General features: G+C 39.0%; 1 protein-coding gene across 8 annotated transcripts in view; it reads left to right on the forward strand.

Annotated features, from left to right (window-relative positions):
* LRCH2 (leucine rich repeats and calponin homology domain containing 2) overlaps positions 1 to 20,488 on the forward strand; it is a 115,886-nt gene that overhangs the window by 84,950 nt on the left and 10,448 nt on the right. For all 8 annotated transcript variants that reach the window (XR_015723447.1, XR_015723446.1, XR_015723445.1 and 5 more), the window contains one exon: positions 151 to 228. Coding sequence is in view for 4 of the 8 variants with exons in the window: in XM_087860226.1 (XP_087716352.1) it covers positions 151 to 228 (78 nt within the window). In the remaining 4 variants the exon portion in view is untranslated. The remainder of the gene's footprint in view (positions 1 to 150; positions 229 to 20,488) is intronic.

Below are 20,488 nucleotides of genomic sequence, written 5' to 3' on the forward strand. Positions count from 1 at the left end.
GTTTTGTCTGTAGTTTGTTAGTTCTCTAAAGAAAGATAAAGCTTCTTGAAACCTTCTTTAAATAATATACCTCAATAAAATTAAGTTTTATATTGGTAAATTTCTGTATAAATATGCCTGAAAAAATGCCTTTTTCCTTTTCCTTTACAGCCTAAACTGAGCATGGCAAAATGTCGAAGAAATGTAGAAAATTTTCTTGATGCTTGTAAAAAGTTGGGTGTATCACAGGTAACTGTTACTTTTCTAACAAAATGATCATTTAAATATTAATTTATTATGTGCATACTGGAGTTCTTCACAATCAGATGAATAATGCTTTCTGAACATGAAAATGAATACCTTCCTTTGGTACGTTTTACTGAGTTCCAGCTTTAACCGTAGCAGCTATCTAATGAATGTGCTTAAGCTGCTTTTAAAGTCATTTATAAAACAGCTACGTATATGGAAAAATTCTGTAATCATACATATCATTGAATAAACATGACATAGTGGCTATATTAAAACTTGATCGTGATGCAATTGCTACTTTCATTTTTCCTGCTGACAGACATTTGGACTCCATTGTAAATCTTTGGGTAGACTCTGATTGGAAGATGAGCATTCAGTGTTAACTATGTTTTACTTTTTAAAATGTTTTTAATTTTTAAAAAATGTTTTATTTATTTGAGATAGTGAGACAGAGTACGAACAGGGCAGAGGGATAGAGGGAGATGGAGAAGCAGGCTCTCTGCTGAGCAGGGAGCCCAATGCGGGGCTTGATCCCAGGACCTGGAGATCATGACCTGAGCCAAAGGCAGGTGCTTCTACTGGGTATTTACCCCAAAGATACAGACGTAGTGAAGAGAAGGGCTATATGCACCCCAATGTTCATAGCAGCAATGTCCACAATAGCTAAATCGTGGAAGGAGCCGAGATGCCCTTCAACAGATGACTGGATTAAGAAGTTGTGGTCCATATATACAATGGAATATTACTCAGCTATCAGAAAGAACGAGTTCTCAACATTTGCTGCAACATGGACGGCACTGGAGGAGATAATGCTAAGTGAAATAAGTCAAGCAGAGAAAGACAACTATCATATGATTTCTCTCATCTATGGAACATAAGAACTAGGATGATCAGTAGGGGAAGAAAGGGATAAAGAAAGGGGGGGTAATCAGAAGGGGGAATGAAACATGAGAGACTATGGACTATGAGAAACAAACTGAGGGCCTCAGAGGGGAGGGGGGTGGGGGAATGGGATAGACTGGTGATGGGTAGTAAGGAGGGCACGTATTGCATGGTGCACTGGGTGTTATACGCAAGTAATGAATCATCGAGCCTTACATCGGAAACCGGGGAAGTACTGTATGGTGACTAACATAATATAATAAAAAATCATTAAAAAAAAACAACAACAACAAAAAACAAAGGCAGGTGCTTAACCGACTTAGCCACCCAAGTGCCCTTGTTAACTGCGTTTTAAACTTTATTTAAAATGGCAAATTGGAAATCTTAGTAACATATTATGATATTTCATGGGATAAACTTTGTCAGAAATTTGTAGGAATTGGCTTATGTTTCACATAATAATTGCAGTACTATAAAATTGACAATTAAAGCAATATTGTAACTGTATAATAAAAGCAAATAATTAAAATATTGCTTTTTTAGAAAACATTTTAGGCCTAACGTTAAGATGATTGACTGTTGAGAGGACATGGTGTTGTTAGCAGATCACAATATAGTTATACTTTTCCCTTTTATTTTAAAAATTTATTCTTATTGGGATATAATTGACACATAATGTTGTGTAACTTTGTTGTACGGTGTGTTGATTTGATATATTTATATCTTTTTTTTAATGTTTTTTTATTATGTTAGTCACCATGCAGTACATCTCTGGTTTTTGATGTAAAGTTCGATGATTCATTAGTTGCGTATAACACCCAGTGCGCCATGCAATACGTGCCCTCCTTACTACCCATCACCAGCCTATCCCATTCCCCACCCCCGTCCCCTCTGAAGCCCTCAGTTTGTTTCTCAGTTTGTTTCTCAGAGTACATAGTCTCTCATGCTTCATTCCCCCTTCTGATTACCTCCCCCTTTCTTTATCCCTTTCTTCCCCTACCAATCTTCCTAGTTCTTATGTTCCATAGATGAGAGAAATCATATAACTGTCTTTCTCTGCTTGACTTATTTCACTTAGCATTATCTCCTCCAGTGCCGTCCATGTTGCAGCAAATGTTGAGAACTCGTTCTTTCTGATAGCTGAGTAATATTCCATTGTATATATGGACCACAACTTCTTAATCCAGTCATCTGTTGAAGGGCATCTCGGCTCCTTCCACGATTTAGCTATTGTGGACAATGCTGCTATGAACATTGGGGTGCATATGGCCCTTCCCTTCACTACGTCTGTATCTTTGGGGTAAACACCCAGTAGTGCAATGGCTGGGTCATAGGGTAGCTCAATTTTTAACTTTTTAAGGGACCTCCACACTGTTTTCCAGAGTGGCTGTACCAACTTGCATTCCCACCAACAATGTAGGAGGGATCCCCTTTCGCCACATCCTCTCCAGCAATTGTTGTTTCTTGCCTTGTCAATTTTTGCCATTCTAACTGGCGTAAGGTGGTGTCTTAGTGTGGTTTTGATTTGAATTTCCCTGATGGCTAATGATTTTGAACACTTTTTCATGTGTCTGTTAGCCATTTGTATGTCTTCATTGGAAAAGTGTCTGTTCATATCTTCTGCCCATTTTCTGATTGGTTTATTTGTTTCTCACATGTTGAGTTTGAGAAGTTCTTTGTAGATCTTGGATACCAGTCTTTTATCTGTGGTGTCATTTGCAAATATCTTCTCCCATTCCGTGGGCTGCCTCTTAGTTTTTTTGACTGTTTCCTTGGCTGTGCAGAAGCTTTTTATCTTGATGAAGTCCCACAAGTTCATTTTATCTTTTGTTTCTCTTGCCTTTGGAGATGCGTCATGAAAAAGGTTGCTTTGGCCGATGTCCTAGAGGTTGCTGCCTATGTTCTCCTCTAGGATTTTGATGGATTCCTGTCTCACATCGAGGTCTTTCATCCATTTGGAATTTATCCTTGTGTATGGTGTGAGAGAGTGGTCAAGTTTCATTCTTTTGCATGTAGCTGTCCAATTTTCCCAGCACCATTTATTGAAGAGACTGTCTTTTTCCCACCGGATGTTTTTTCCTGCTTTACCAAAGATTAGTTGCCCAAAGAGCCAAGGGTCCATTTCTGGGTTCTCTATTCTGTTCCATTGGTCTGTGTGTCTGTTTTTGTGCCAGTACCATGCTGTCTTGGTGATCCCAGCTTTGTAGTACAGCTCGAAATCCGGCATTGTGATGCCCCCAGCTTTGTTTTTCCTTTTCAACAGTTCCTTGGAGATTCGGGGCCTTTTCTGTTTCCATACAAATTTAAGGACTATTTGTTCCAGTTCTTTGAAAAATGTCCTCGGTATTTTGATCGGGATAGCATTGAAAGTGTAGATTGCTCTGGATAGCATGGACATTTTTAACAATTTTAATTCTTCTGATACATGAGCATGGAATATTTTTCCATCTTTTTATGTCTTCCTCAATGTCTTTCAAGAGTGATTTATAGTTTCTAGAATATAGGTCCTTTACGTCTCTGGTTAAGTTAATTCCAAGGTAACGTATGGTTTTTGGTGCTATTGTAAATGGGATGGATTCCCTGATTTCTCTTTCTTCAGCCTCATTGTTCGTGTATAGAAATGCAACTGATTTCTGAGTATTGATTTTGTATCCCGCCACATTACTGAATTGCTCTATAACTTCTAGTAGTTTGGGAGTGGCTTCTTTTGGGTTTTCCATATAGAGTATCATGTCATCTGCGAAGAGAAGACAGTTTGACTTCTTCTTTGCCGATTTGGATACCTTTGATCCCTTTTTGTTGTCTGATTGCTGTTGCAAGGACTTCTAGTACTATGTTGAATAATAGTGGCGAGAGTGGGCATCCTTGTCGTGTTCCTGATCTTAAGGGAAAGGCTTCCAGCTTTTCCCCGTTGAGAATGATATTTGCAGTAGGCTTTTCATAGATGGCTTTTATGAGATTGAGAAATGTACCATCTATTCCTACACAGGAAAGGATGCTGTATTTTGTCAAATGCTTTTTCTGCATCTATTGAGAGAATCATATGATTTCTGAATTTTTGTTTCTGGATAAAATCTAAGACACTGATAGATTTGCGAATGCTGTACCAACCCTGCATCCCAGGGATGAATTCCACTTGGTCATGATGGATAATCCTTGTAATGTATAGTTGGATTCTATTAGCCAGGATCTTTTTGAGGATTTTGGCATCCGTATTCATTAGGAAAATCAGTCTATAATTCTCCTTTTTGTTGGGGTCTTTGCCTGGTTTGGGGATCAAGGTAATATTGGCCTCATAGAATGAGTTTGGTAGCTTTCCTTCTGTTTCTATTTTTTGAAATAGCTTTAGGAGAATAGGTATTATTTCTTCTTTGAATGTTTGGTAGAATTCCCCAGGAAAACCATCCGGGCCTGGAGTTTTGTTTTTTGGAAGGTTGCTTATCACTGTTTCAATCTCTTCATAATTAATTGGCCTGTTTAAAAAATCAATTTCTTCCTGTTTCATTCTTGGTAGTTTATAGGTTTCCAGGAAGTCCTCCGTCTCTTCCAGATTGCTTAATTTATTGGCGTAAAGCTGTTGATAAAAGTTTCTAATAATCCTTCCAATTTCATTGGTGTTGGTTGTGACCTCTCCCTTTTCATTCATAATTTTATTAATTTGGGTCCTTTCTCTATTCTTTTGGATAGGTCTTACCAGTGGTCTGTCAATTTTGTTAATTCTTTCAAAGAACCAGCTTCTAGTTCTGTTGATCTGCTCTATTGTACTCCTGGTTTCTAATTCATTGAGTTCTGCTCTAATCTTGGTCAACTGCTTCCTCATGCGTGGATTAGGCCTGTCCCTCTGTTGCTGTTCCAGCTTCTTGAGGTGAGAATATAAAAACTGCATTTTAGAATTTTCTCTTCTTTTGAGTGAGGCTTGGATGGCTATGTATTTCTCCCTTAGGACTGCCTTTGCAGTATCCCATAGGTTTTGGACCATTGTGTTTTCATTCTTGTTGGTCTCCATAAATTGTTTAAATTGATTTTTGATTTCCTGGTTTATCGAATCATTCCTGAGCAGGATGGTTCTTAGTCTCCAAGTGTTTGAGTTTCTTCCAAATTTTTCCTTGTGTTTGAGTTCAAATTTCAAAGCGTTGTGGTCTGAGAATATGCAGGGAATAATTTCACTTTGGTATCGTTTGAGACCTGTTTTGTGACCCAGAACATGGTCTATTCTTGAGAATGTTCCATGGGCATTAGAATAGAATGAGTATTCTTTGGTTCTGGGGTGTAGTGTTCTATATATATCTATGAGGTCCAATTCGTCGAGTATGGCATTCAAAGCTCTTGTTTCTTTGCTGATTTCTTGCTTAGGTGATCTGTCTATTGCTGATAGTGGAGTGTTGAGGTCCCCTACTATTAACGTATTTTTATCTATATGTCTCTTTATTGTGGTTAAGAGTTGGCTTGTGTATCTTGCTGCTCCCCTGTTGGGGGCATATATATTTATAATTGTCATATCCACCTGTTGGATACATCCTTTAAGAATAATATAATGCCCTTCTGTGTCTCTAACTATAGTTTTTAGTTTGAAATCCAATCTGTCTGATATGGGAATTGCTACCCCAGCTTTCTTTTGAGGTCCATTGGTGTGAAAGATGGTATTCCATCCCTTTACTTTCAGTCTGAATGTATCTTTAGGTTTATAATGAGTCTCTTGTAGACAGCAAATGGATGGGTTATGTCTTCTTATCCAATCTGCAACCCGGTGTCATTTTATGGGAGCATTTAGGCCATTTACATTGAGACTGATTATTGAGAGATATGATTTTAATGATGCCATGTTGCCAGTAAAGTCTTTGTTTCTGTAGATTGTGACTTCCTGTTCTGTATCACTCTTGGGGCCTTTTTACTTTTATAGAACCCCCCTTAATATCTCCTGTAGGGCTGGTTTCGTGGTTATGAAATTGGTTAATGACTGGCGATTCTGGAATGTCTTTATTTCTCCATCAATTCTGAATGACAGCCTTGCTGGATAAAGGATCCATGGCTGCATGTTTTTCTCTGAAAGAGCTTTAAAAATGCCCCCCCAACCCTTTCTCTCATTCCAGGTCTGTGTAGACAGGTCTGACGTAATTCTGATGCCTTTGCCTTGGTATGTGAGAAATGTCTTTGCCCTGGCCGCTTTCAATACTGTATCCTTGCATCTGATATTTGCGAATTGCAGTATGACGTGACGTGGCGTAGGTTTGTCGTGGTTGAGCTTGGGAGGGGTCTTCTCTGCCTCTTGGACACAAATGCTTGTTTCCTTTGCTAGATTAGGGAAGTTTTCAGCTACAATTTGTTCAAATATCTCTTCTAGACCTCTGTTTTTCTCCACCCCCTCAGGGATGCCGATGATTCTGACATTGGAACGTTTCATTGAGTCAGTATTCTCCCGTAACCTACATTCCCGTGCGTGGATTTTTGTGAGTCCAGATTCTATTTTAGCTTTTTCTTCTAGAAACCAATCCTTCAATTCGCCGATTCGTACTTCTGCCTCATTCACACTGGCCGTCAGAGCCTCTAGTTTTGCCTGCATTTGGCTCATAGAATTTTTAATTTCTGCCAAATTCGCTCTCATTTCCGCCCTTAGAGATTCTATATTCTCATTAACATTTTCGTTAATATTTTTTTCAAGTCTACACATCAATTTTACCATTGTTACTCTGAATTCCATTTCTGATAGTTTGGTTATATCCATATCCATTAGTTCTGTGGCAAAGGCCACAGACTCATTGTCTTTTCTTTGCTGGGGGTACTTCTCCTTCTCATCATTCTGATGAGGAGAGGTTGCGGGGTTGTCCAGAGCCCAAATTATTGACTGGGACCCAGGCCGTGCGCCCTTGTTTTATAGGGATCTTAGGGATGTGGGCTTCTTGATTTTTCAGCCTGCCTTCTGGGGGAGGGTCCTGCCGCGCCGATACTCAGGCAACCTTGTTTGGGTAGAGTCTCCGTGTCCCCTGCGAGGGGGAATGGGGATGGGCACGCTGTGAGCCGGTATTTCCAGGCTTTTGTTCTCTGGCGGCTTTCCCTGGTGGTTTGCTGTGCCTCTTCTGAGAGTCAGAGCAGCAGTGGCCGAATCTCAGCCTCTGTCTCAGAACAGAGGGATCGCGGACCATTCTCCACTGATGTTCTGGCCACTTTAACTCTGTTTCTGTTGGTCCTGCTCAACTCTGCAGCGTCCCGGGATGTGCGCCCCACACCCGGCGTCCCAGCCCTCACTTCCAGGGCCAGCTCATCTCTGTCCTTTGTGTTTCTAATACCGACAGCCGCCCCGCGCGCGCTCCCGGATCTCCCAGTCTCAGTCTGGTTCCAGTGAGCGCACCGGGATTCCGGTGTTCCGTGAGAAGTCTGGTGGCGCGCGCACCCGGCTTATGGTCTCAGTCTGTTCTCTCGCGGGTGCCGTCCGCGAGTCAGCCCGCTCCCCCGTGCAGGTGGCTACCGCTTCCTGGCGCCCCAACGTGGTGGCTCCCTCCCCCTTCTGTTTATCTTCCGATATTTGTGCGCGGTTTCACGGCTCCCCGCTTCGTACCTCAATCCTCAGCGCTGGAGATGTTCATTTGTAGAGATCCAGATGTATCTTCCTGCGTCTCAGGCTGATTCCGTGGATGTTCAGGCTGGTCTGGTACTTATCCAGCTCGACTCGGGACCGGCTGAAAAAGGGGTCCCCTACTCCTCCACTATCTTAGCTCACCTCCTGTTGCATTTTCTATTTAGAGTTGTATATAAATGGAATGATAGAGTATGTATGATTATTTTCTGGCTTTTTTCACTCAGTATAATTGTTTTTAAGACTCATCCGTGTTGCGTGTATAAACAGGTCATTCCTTTTTATTGCTGAGTAGTATTTCATTGTATGACTATATGACAGTTTGTTGGTCCATTGACCTGTTGATAGCCTTTTGGTTTGTTTCCAGTTTTAGGGGACCACTTAGACAAATAAGACAGTTATGAACGTTTATATACATGTCTTCAGATATATACATTCTTCAATTTGGGGTGACTATCCAGGAGTGGAATGACTGGAATATATGGTCAGTGTGTACTTAACATTATAAGAAAGTGTAATACTGTTTCCCAAAGTGGTTGTACCATCAGTAGTGTATGAGTGTTTTAGTTCCTCTACATTCTCAACAAGGATTTAATATAGTCAGTGTTTTTGTCTTTTTTTAGTTTTTGCCATTCTAATAGGTATGTACTGGTTTGTCAGTGTGGTTTTAATTTGCATTTCCCTTAAGACTAATGATGTTGATCATTTGTTCAAGGGCTTATTTGCCATTTGTATGACTTCGTTTATGATGTGTTCTAATCTATTATCTGTTTTTTAATTGGGTTGTTTTCTTGTCATTGAGATTGAGATTTCTCTACAAAAAATGGACAGAGTCCTTTATCAGATGTGTGAATTACAAATATTATAGCATAAGTCTTTGGCTTGTCTTTTCATTTTCATTATAGTATCTTTCAAAAAGCAGAAGTTCTATATTTTTTGAAGTAAAATTTATCATTTTAAAAAATTCTGCTTTTGGTTTCAAACGAAAGAAATCCTTGCATAACTCAAGGTCACAGACGTTTTCTCCTGTGTTCATTTCTAAAAGTTTTATAATCTTTTTCTTTTTATTAAGATTTTATTTATTTATTTGAGAGAGAGAGATAGCGAGAGAGGGCATGAACGGGTAAGAGAGGGAGAAGCAGGCTACCCACAAGTAGGGAGCCCGATGTGGGACTAGATCCCAGGACCCCAGGATTATGACCTGAGCCGAAGGCAAACGCTTAAATGACTGAGCCACCCAGGCATCCCTAGAAGTTTTATAATTCTAAGTTTTACATTTACATCTATGATCAAATTTTAGTTAATGTTTGTGTATGTTGAAAGATATGGATGGAAGTCCTCTTTTTTTTAGACCTGGGATTGGGCACACACATTGATTTTTTTTTTTTAACATTACTGAAATTTAATTAACATACTGTAAAATTCACTGATAAAAAGTATATAGTTCAGTGGTTTGTAGTATAGTCACAGAGTTGGGCAACAGTCACAACAATCTAAGTTTAGAATATTCTTTTCCTTCCAAGTTTTTATTTAAATTCCAGTCAGTTAACATACAGTGTATTATTAGTTTCAGGTGTAGGATTTAGTGATTCATGACTTACATACAATACCCAGTGCTTATCACAACATGTGCCCTCCTTAATACCCATGCCCCTGTGCACCTCCTCTCCAGCAACCCTCAGTGTGTTCTCTATAGTTAACAGTCCTTTTTGCCTCTCTCTTTTCTCCCCTTTGTTCATTTGTTACGTTTCTTAAATTCCATATGTGAGTGAAAACATACGGTATTTGTCTTTCTATGCCTGACTTATTTTGCATACCATAATACTCCCAAGTTCCATCTATATCTTTGCAAATGGCAAGATTTCATTCTTTTTTTATGGCTGAGTAATATTCCATTGTGTATACCACTTTGTCCATTCATCAGCGGATGAACATTTGGGCTTTGTCCATAATTTGGCTATTGTTGATAATGCTGCTATAAAAATTGAGGTGCATGTATCCCTTCAAATCAGTATTTTTGTATCCTTTGGGTAAATACTTAGTTGTACAATTGCTGGATTGTAGGCTAGTACTATTTTTAAGTTCTTTTATTTTTAACTCTTTATTTTTAACTTTTTGAGGAATCTCCATACTGTTTTCCAGAGTGGCTGCACCAGTTTGCATTCCCACCAGCAGTATTAGAGGGTTCCCCTTTCTCCACATCCTCACCAACATCTGTTGTTTCCTGTTGTTAATTTTAATCATTCTGACAGGTGTGAAGTCATAGCTCATTGTGGTTTTGATTTGTATTTCCTTAACGAGTGATGTTAAGCATCTTTTCATGTGTCTGTTAGCTATCTATCTTGATGTCTTCTTTGGAGAAATGTCTGCTAATGTCTTCTGCCCATTTTTTAACTGAATTACTTCTTTTTTGGGTGAGTTTGATAGTTCTTTATAGATTTTGGATACTAACTTTTTGCCAGATAAGTCTTTTGCAAATATCTTCTCCCATTCCGAAGGCTGCCTCTTGCTTTTTTTTTTTTTGTAGTTTCCTTCGCTGTTCAGAAGCTTTTTATCTTGAAGTCCCAATAGTTTATTTTTGCTTTTGTTTTCCTGGCCTCAGGGCACGTATCTGGTAAGAAGTTGCTACCGCCAATGTCGAAGAGGTTACTGCTTGTATTCTCCTCTAGGATTTTGATGGTTTCCTGTCTCACATTTAGGTCTTTATTACATTTTGAATTTTGTGTTTGGTGTAAGAAAGTGGTCACGTTTCATTCCTTTGCATGTTGCAGTCCAGTTTTCACAATACCATTTATTGAAGAGATTGTCTTTTTTCCATTGGATATTCTTTCTTCCTGTCGAAGAATAGTTGACCATATAGTTGTGGGTCCATTTCTGGGTTTTCTATTCTGTTCCATCGATCTATGTTTCTGTTTTTGTGTGGAGTATCATACCGTTTTGATCACTACAGATTTGTAATATAACTTAATGTCTGGAATGGTGATGCCTCCAACTTTGCTTTTCTTTTTCAAGATTGCTTTGGCTATTTGGGGTCTTTTCTGGTTCCATACAAATGTTAGGATTGTTTGTTCTAGTTCTGTGAAAAGTGCTGGTGGTATTTTGATAGGGATTGCATTGAATGTGTGGATCGCTTTGGGTAGTACGGACATTTTAACAATATTTTTTCTTCCAGTCCATGAGCATGCACTGCTTTTCCATTTCTTTGTGTCATATTCAATTCCTTTCATCAATGTTTTATTGTTTACTTTGTCAAATGTTTTTTTCTTTACCTTTTGACAGGATCATATGGTTCTTATCCTTTCTTTTATTAATGTGGTATATCACATTGATTGATTTGCTAATATTGAACCACTCTTGCAACCCAAGAATAAATTACACTTGATCCTGGGAAATGATTCTTTTAATGTACTGTTGGATTTGATTTGCTAGTATTTTGTTGAGAATTTTTTATCAGGGATATTGGCCTGTAGTTCTCTTTTTATGTGGGTTTTTAGTCTGGTTTTAGAATCAACATAATGCTGGCTTTGTAGAATGATTTTGAAAGCTTTCCTTCCATTTCTATTTTTTGGAATAGTTTGAGAAGAATAGGTATTAAGTCTTTAAATATTTGTTAGAATTCGCTTGTGAGGCCATCTGGCCCTGGGTTTTTATTTGTTGGGAGATTTTGGTCACTGATTCAATTTCTTTGGTGGTTATTGGTTTGTTCAAGTGTTCTGTTTTATCCTGTTTCAGTTTTGGTAGTTTATGTATTTCTAGGAATTTATCCATTTCTTCCAGATTACCCAGTTTGTTGGAAAATTTTTTATAATATTCTCTCATAATTGTTTGTATTTCTGTGGTGTTGGTTGTGATTTCTTCGCTCTCATTCATGATTTTATTTATTTGTGTCCTTTCTCTCTTTTTTTTAAGATTTTATTTATTTGTTAGGGAGAGAGAGAGAGAGAGAGAAAACAAACAGGGGGAGTGACAGGCAGAGGGAGAAGCAGGCTCCCCGCTGAGCAAGGAGCCTGATATGGGACTTGATCCCAGGACCCTGGGATCATGACCTGAGCTGAAGGCAGGTACTTCACCGACTGAGCCACCCAGGCTTCCTGAAGACTCTTTTCTTTTTGATAAGTCTGGCTAAGGGTTTATCAGTTTTATTAAGTTTTTTCAGAGAATCAGCTCCTGGGTTCATTGATCTCTTCTATTGTTTTTTTAGTTTCTATATAATTTATTTCTGCTCTAATATTTATTATTTCCCATTTGCCCGTCTGCTTGCTTTAGGTTTCATTTGTGTTTTTTTTCCCCCTAGCTTCTTAGGCTGTAGCATTAGGTTGCGTATTTGAGATTTTTCTTGCTTCTTGAAGAAGGCCTGTATGCCACATACTTCCCTCTTTTCCCTCTTAATGACCACTTTTGCTGCATCCTAAAGGTTTTGAACCATTATGTTTTTATTTTCATTTGTTTCCTTGTGTTTTTTTAAATTTCTTTTTAAATTTTTCTGGTTGAGCATTCATTCTTCAGTAGGATGTTCTTTATCTTCCATGTATTTGTGTTCCTTCCAAATTTGTTCTTGTGGTTGACTTCAACTTTCATAGTGTTGTGGTCTGAAAATCGGCGTGGTATGATGTCAGTCTTTTTTTTTTTTTTTTTTTTTTAAGATTTTATTTAATAGAGAGCATGGGCATGAGCACAGTCTGGTGGGGAGGGAGGCAGAGGGAGAAGCAGACTCCCCTCTGAGCAGGGAGCCTTATGCAGGGCCATCCTAGGACCCTGGGATCATGACCTGAGCTGAAGGCAGATGCTTAACCAGCTGAACCACCCAGGAGCCTCAATGTCCATCACTTTGTACTTGTTGAGGCCTGATTTGTGACCTAGTATATGATCTATTCTGGAGAATTTCCAGTTTGCACTTGAAAAGAGAGTGTATTCTGCTTTAGGATGAAATGTTCTGGATATATCTCTTAAGTCCCTCTGTTCCATTGGGTCATTCAAAGGCATTGTTTCCTTGTTGAGTTTCTGTTTAGATAATGTGTCTATTGCTGTAAGTGGGGTGTTAAAGTCCTCTATTATTATTTTATTATTACCAATGAGTTCCTTTATATTTGTTGTTAACTGTTTTGCATATTTGGGTGTTCCCAAGGTGGGGGCATAAATATTTACAATTGTAGATCTGGTTGGATCGACCCCTTTATTATAATTCCCTTCTTCGTCTCATGTTACAGTCTTTGGTTTAAAATTTAGTTTTTCTGATGTAACTATTGCTACTCCTGCTTTCTTTTGGCATCCGTTAGCGTGTTCAGTGTTTCTGCATCCCCTCACCTTCAGTCTGTAGGTGTCTTTAGGTTTAAAATGAGTTTCTGGTAGGCAGCATATAGATGGGTGTTGTTTTTTATTCATTCTGACACCCTCTGTCTTTTGATTGGAGCTTTTAGTCCATTTACATTCAGAGCAATTGTTGATAGATATGAATTTAGTACAATTTTATTACTTGTTTTGTCATTGTTTCTGGAGATTTTCTCTGTTCCTTTCTTGTCTTTATTGCTTTTTGTCTTTGTTTTCCACTCCAGAATCCCCTTTAATGTTTCTTTTTTTCTTTTTTTAAAAGATTTTTATTTATTTATGTGACAGAGAGACAGCCAGCGAGAGAGGGAACACAGCAGGGGGAGTAGGAGAGGAAGAAGCAGGCTCCCAGCGGAGGAGCCTGATGTGGGACTCGATCCCGGAACGCCAGGATCACGCCCTGAGCTGAAGGCAGACGCTTAACGACTGCGCTACCCAGGCGCGCCCCCCCTTTAATGTTTCTTGAAGGGCTGGCTTAGTGGTCACCAACACCTAGTTTTTGTTTTTCTAGGAAACTCTTTATCTCTCCTTCTATTTTGATTGATAGCCTTGCTGGATAGAATATTCTTTGCTGCAGATTTTTCCCATTCAGCACTTTGAATATATCATGTCACTTTCTTCTGGCCTGCCAAGTTTCTGTGGAGACATCTTCTGTTAACTTTATTTGTCTTTCCTTATAAGTTAGGGACTTAATTTGTCTTGGTTCTTTTAGGATTTTTACTTTATCTCTATATTTCACAAATTTAACTACGATATGGCTTGGTGTTGGCTTGCTTTCGTTGATTTTTTAAAAAGGATTTTGTTTGTTTATTTGGATTGTATTTATTTATTTATTTATCTATCTATCTATCTATCTATCTATCTATCTATCTATCTTCCTGAGGGAGAGTAGAGGGAGCAGGAGAGAACCTCCAGCAGACTCCGTGCTGAGCATGGAGCCCAATGGGGGGCTCAATCTCATGACCCTGCCATTATGATCTGAGCTGAAACCAAGAGTTGGATGCTTGAGCCACCCACGCACCTCTGCTTTTGTTGATTTCGATAGGAGTTCTCTGTGCCTCCTCGGTCTGTTTCCTTCCCCAGATTAGGGAAGTTTTCAGGTATAATTTACTCAAATAAACCTTCTGCCCCTTTTTCTCTCCTTTTTGGACTCCTATGATATGATTATTATTACGTTTCATGGAGTCACTGAGTTTCCTTAATATACTTTCGTGATCCAAGATTTTTCTTATCTTATTTTTTTTTTAAAGATTTTATTTATTCATTTGACAGAGATAGAGATAGCCAGCGAGAGGGGGAACACAAGCAGGGGGAGTGGGAGAAGAAGAAGCAGGCTTCCAGCAGAGGAGCCTGATGTGGGGCTTGATCCCAGAACGCCGGGATCACACCCTGAGCCAAAGGCAGACGCTTAACGACTGAGCCACCCAGGCGCCCCTTTCTTACCTTATTTTGATCAGCGTCATTATTTTTCATAATTCTGTCTTATATATCACTTGTTTTGTTCCTCTGCTTCTTCTATCCTTGTGGTAATTACACCCATATGTTTCGAATCTCAGTTATTTCATTTTTCATTTTGGCCTCACTGGTTTTAAGCTCTTTTCCTCTGCAGTAAGGGTCTTCCTGATGTCTTCTATGCTTTTCTCAAGCCCAGCTAGTATCCTTATAATTGTTGTTTTATATTCTGGATCAGGCATATTACTTAATATCTGTTTTAATTAGATCCCTGGCCCTGACCTTTTCTTGTTCATTCTTTTGTGATGAAATCTTCCATCTTGGCATTTTGTCTAGGTCTCTGTATTAGGAAAGCCTATTATCTTTCCTGCTTCTGAGATGAAAGGGTTTATGAAAAAGAGGTCATATAATGTCCAGGGCCTGGCTCTTCAGGAAGTGTCTCTGGTATATGCTGCGGGCAGTCTGCTACTGTGTTATGGCTGCTCTCTCCCTCAAATCAGTCCTCTGCAGAGTTTCTCCTTGCTTGCAGTGGGGAGTATATTTGGACCTTGGCCAGAGTGTGGCGAGTTTTAACTAGGTGTGTTCTGGTCTGCTTGTTAAAAGAGACCTGATGCTATTTCCACTAGAGCTGAAGCTTTGCAGAGTTTTATGGTCAGTAGATATGGTGTATGTGGGGGGTTTGTGCTGGTCTTCTGGGGGAGGGGCCTGTGCTGCTCTGGGTTCTCAGGCACACTTGTCCTAGAAAAGCAGTACCAGAAGAGCACATGATGATGGGGCTTGGTGTAAGCAATTTAGGCAACCATTGTTGGCACTGTGCTGCTTACTGAAGTTAGTTTATGTGGAGGGGTGGGGGCATGAAATGGCACCAGCCAGCTCCTTTGTCCCCAGAGAGGTGAGGGGAGTTCTTGCTGTTCTCAGGGAAGACCTCAGAGAAGAGTGAATAATTTCCTTCATGTGCCCTAGGTGTTTTTCAGATTGCTGTTTTCACAGTGTCCGGGTTGCTTGCCTTCCTGGAGCAGCGCAGTGTACTTTGGACTCTGTCCTAGCCAGGTCAACTGAGTTTTAATCCTCCAAACTGTAGGGACCAGGTGTGGGGGGGACCTGTGCTGGTCTTCTGGGGGAGGGTCTCGCTGGGCTAGCTTTGATGCGGGTTTGACCCAGAAGGGCAGTTGTACCAGAGTGCAGGAGTGTGGGGTTTGGAGCAAAGCGCACTGAAGGGCCAGTGTCCTGGTTAGCTGCCCTCATCAGGTGTCTCAGTGCTGAGGGGCAGGGAAGGGAAATGATGCCTGTCTGCTCCTTTGTCCTTGAAGAGGCAATGCCACCACTCTCAGATGTGCTCCAAGAAGGGGAACCACAGATTACGCAGTCTGCCCCCGGGTTAGCTGCTTGTGTTCTCTACAGTAGCAGTGCAGCACCCTCAAGGCTTTATACCAGCCATGCCACAGACCTCTAAAACGCCAGTATTTGAGCCCCACTGATTGCACCAAGTCCCCAGAATCAGCCTCTCTCCTTTTCCCTGTCAGTGGCTTTGGGGAATTATTTTCCTTGTGTGATCCCCTGTGTGCTCCTCTCTCTCTCACCTCTCTCTGTGACCAGGGCTTCTTCCTCCTGCAGCACTCAAGATTCTTTTCTCCCCCAAACCTCGCCTCCGCACCTCTGATCTTCCATGATGTGGCCTCCTCTCTCCCTCTGGTTGTGCATTTTTTCAGTCCTCAGATCGATTTCTTGGGTATTCAGAATGATTTGATATTTATCTAGCTGTGTTCCAGTAATGAGGCAAGCCTCATACTCTGCCATCTTAGCTCCTCCCCTAGAATATTTTTATCACCCCAGAAACCTCTTACCCATTAGTAGTCTCCCTTCCCATTTCCCCCACCATTCTGTCTCTATGGATTTGCCTATTCTAGACATTACATATAAATGAAGTCATACAATATGGGATCGTTTGTGTCTGCTTTTTTCATTTTGTATAAGGTTTTCAAGGTTCATCCATGTTGTAGCATAAAGCAGTACTTAAATTCTTTGAGTATTTTATTGTATGTAAATACCACATTTTATTTGTAATTCATAAGTTGATGGACATTTGGGCTGATTTCACTCATCGTTTATTATCAATAATGCTGCTGTGAACAGTCATGAACAAATTTTGTTTTGACACACTTGTTACAGCTTTCTTTGTTATATACCTGGGAGTGGAATTGCTAGGTTATATGGTCACTCTGTGTTTATCTTTGAGGAACTGCCAAATTTTTTCCAATTTACATTTCCCCCAGCAGTGTTTGAGGATTCTAATTTGTCCACATTCTCATCAAAAATAATTATTGTTTACTTTTTTGATTTTAACCATCCTAGTGGTTTGAACTGGTAGGTATCTCATTGTGGTTTTAATTAACATTTCCTAATGGCTAATGATGTTGGACATATTTTCATGTGGTTATTGACATTTGTATATATTCTTTGGAAAAATATCTTTTCAAATCCTTTGCCCATTTGTTAATTGGAATATTCACTTTTTGTTATTGAGTTTTAGGTGTTTTTAATATAATCCAGATATAAGTACTTTATGAGATCTATGATTTGCAAATGTTAGCTGTTGGTTTTTTTTAGAGGTGAACTGTATCAGGTTGAGAAAATTCCTTTCTGTTCCTAGTTACTGAGAGTTCTTATCAGTAGTGGATGTTGAATATTGTCAAATGCTTCTTCTACAACTACTGAGATGATAACATCCTTTTTCTTTCACAATATTGTGGCTTAGCTTGGTTGATTTTAAAATATTAACTCAAACCTGGATTCCTGGGATAAACCTTGGTCATCATAGATTTTGTTGTTTTTATATTGTTGAATTCAGTTTGCTAAAATTTTGTTTAGACTTTTTACATCTATGTTCATGGGGATATTGGTCTTTAGTTTTCTTTTATTTTAATATCTTTGCCTGACTTTTACTGTCAAGATAATGTTGATATCATGGAATAGCTTAGGAAATATTCCCTATTCTTCACTTTTCCTGAAGATTTTGTGTAGAATTGATATTATTTCCTTTTAAAATATTTAGTCAAATTCTTTAATGAATCCATCTGGGCCAAGGGTTTTCGTTGTGGGGATGTTTTTAACTACAATTTTAATTTCTTTAATAGATACAGGGCTGTTCTGGTTTTCTATGTCTTTTTGCACAAGCTTCGGTATACTATCCTTCAAAGAATTTGTCTATTTCTTATTCTTATAAAGTTGCTTATAATGTCCCCTTATTATCAACTTAGTATTTGTAGAATCTCTTGTGATGTTATTTCTCTTATTCCTGATATTGGTAAATTATGTATTTTCTCTTTTTCTGATTAACCCAGGTAGAGGTTTATGAATTTTTAGAAATTTTCTCAATGAACTAATGTTTGGTTTCACTGATATTTTTTCTGGGTTTTATTTTATTGTTTTCCTCTCTCAACTTCATTTGTTCTTTCTTTCTGCTTGCCATTGGTTTGATTTGTTCTTTTTCCATCTTCTAAGGTGGAGGCTGAGGTCATTGATTTGAAACCTTATTTTCTTTTCTGACATTTCAGTGGTTATTTGAATAAATAAGCAAAACGTTAGGAGGGCAACAAATATTGTTGTAAAAATGGAGATAAGAAGATAGCTTTTGAGAATGCTTCTGATAGATGGGGTTTTACCAGTAGTATTTGGTGAATGGTTTATGGGAATAAGGAAGAAAGAAAAGATTATTATGAAAGAAAAAAGATTATTATGATTCTCAGGTTTATGTTGAGAGAGATTGAATAGTGTATTACTGGCTGTGGTATAATGTAAAAGGACAAGTTAATTTAGTGATGGAATAATTCTGCTGTGGATACATTGATTTTGATATGTTTGTTGAACATTCATTTGGCTATATCAAGTTCATATTTGTATCCAGAGCTCAGTAGAGAGATCATGGCAGGAAATAAAGGTTTGAAAGTCATCAGGATAGAAGATATAGTTGTTACTATTTGGGAATAGGAGCCCAGACTTGCCAAGGCTTCCCATGTTTCAAGAAACAGTGGATTTAGGGGCACCTGGGTGGCTCACTTGGTTAAGTGTCTGCCTTCAGGTCAGGTTATGATCCCAGGGTCGGACTCCCTGCTCAGTGGGGAGCCTGCTTCTCCCTCTTCGTCTGCCTGATGCTCCCCCTGCTTGTGCTTGCTTGCTCTCTCTCTCAAATAAATAAATAAAATCTTTAAAAAAAAGAAACAGTGGATTAAAAAAATAATATTTTGGGACTGCTGGGTGGCTCAGTCAGTTAAACAACTGACTCTTGATTTCAGCTCAGGTCATGATTTCAGTCCTGATATAGAGGCCTGCATGGGACTCCCCGCTCAGCAGGGAGTCTGCTTGGGATTCTTTCTTTCCCTCTCCCTCTGCCTCCCTCCCTTTCAAATAAATAAATAAAAAATTTAAAAAATGTAATGTTTCTAGATTTGTAAAATACTGTGCTAACCAAGTATAATACAGTTATAAACCAGATGCGTCCTGTAGATGGTCTGTTTGCCATTCACTCTATCCCTTACTAGCTATTTTCCTGAGATGAATGTGTGTCCCAACTGAAGCAGTGGGCTGCATCGTTTTTCTTCAGAAATAGCTACCAAATTTATTTGTTGGTATACACATGCATGCAAACCTTCAGTTAACCCTTGCAGTTTTGATAAAGCTTTGAGAATACCAAAGAGAGGATATAGTATAAAAGAGAAGGGGTGAGGACAGAACCCTTGAAAACATTAAGAATGTTAGAAGACAGGCACCCGGCTGGCTCAGTCGGTAGAGCATGTGGCACTTGATCTTGGGGCCATGAGTTTGAGCTCCACGTTGGGAGTAGAGATTACTCACAAAAAAGAAGAAAAAAAAGAAAGACTGTTAGAGTAAGATCAGTGAAGGCTAATGAGATGTAATGCAAAGTTGCTTCTAAACCTTCTTTCTTATAGAATTGTGAAGATCAAATGACACATGGAGTAGGTAGTTGTTACTTATCAAATTCTAGGTCACTGGAACTAAGAAGCATCTAAGGAACTAACAAAACATCACTAGAAGCTGGAGGGAAGTAACCTTAAGATAAAAAAAAGTACTGAATCTCTTCATATATCAGAGACCATGGAACCTCAGAACTGGTAGAATGAATGAACCAGAGCGGTCAGTTTTGTACAGGACTGAAGAGTTTACAAAGCACTGCTACCACCAGACTATTCACTTTGTTTCTCACATGGTTCTAGCTTCAGGATAAAGAAACTGAGTCTCAGGGAATTTTATTACCTGTAGTACTTCATATTGCATGTCCATATTAAATGTCTTGGCTGGAAATGTAGCGCTCTTTCTACTCCAACAGAAGAGCTTAGGGAACATCTAGCATGACTGTCTCACTTTTAAAATATTTACTTATTATATGGATCAGATCAACCTCGCATCAAAACACCTGTAAAATAGAATCCCGTACCTGTAAAATAGAATCTGATATCATTAAAATCTATTGAAACAGCCATTTTAGAAGTAGAATTTACACAATGAGATATCATCTCACATCTGTTAGAATGGCTATCATCAAAAAGACAAAATGTTGGTGAGGATGTAGAGAAAAGGGAACCCTCATATGCTGTTGGTGGGAATGTAAACTGGTATAGCCACTACGGAAAACCGTATGCAGGTTCCCCAAAAAATTAAAAATAGAAATGCCGTAAGATCCAGCAATTCTACTGCTGAGTGTTTATCCAAAGAAAATAAAAATACCAGTTCAAAGAGATATATGCACTTCTGTGATCATTGTGGCATTATTTACAATAGCCAGGATATTGAAGTAACCTAAGTGTCCATCAACTGATGAATGAATACAGATGTGGTATATATATACAATGGAATACTACTCAGCCATAAGAAGAATGAAATCTTGCCATTTGTGACATGGGTGGACCTTGAGGAAATTATGATAAGCAAATTAAGTCAGGCAGAGAAAAACAAATGCTGTATGTTTTCACTTACATGTGGAGTCTAAAAAAACCAAATGAACAAACAAAATGA

The sequence above is a fragment of the Ursus americanus genome, chromosome X (assembly GCF_024610735.1).
Source record: "Ursus americanus isolate L20-20 chromosome X, mUrsAme1.1.p, whole genome shotgun sequence".
Classification (NCBI taxonomy): Eukaryota; Metazoa; Chordata; class Mammalia; order Carnivora; family Ursidae; genus Ursus; species Ursus americanus.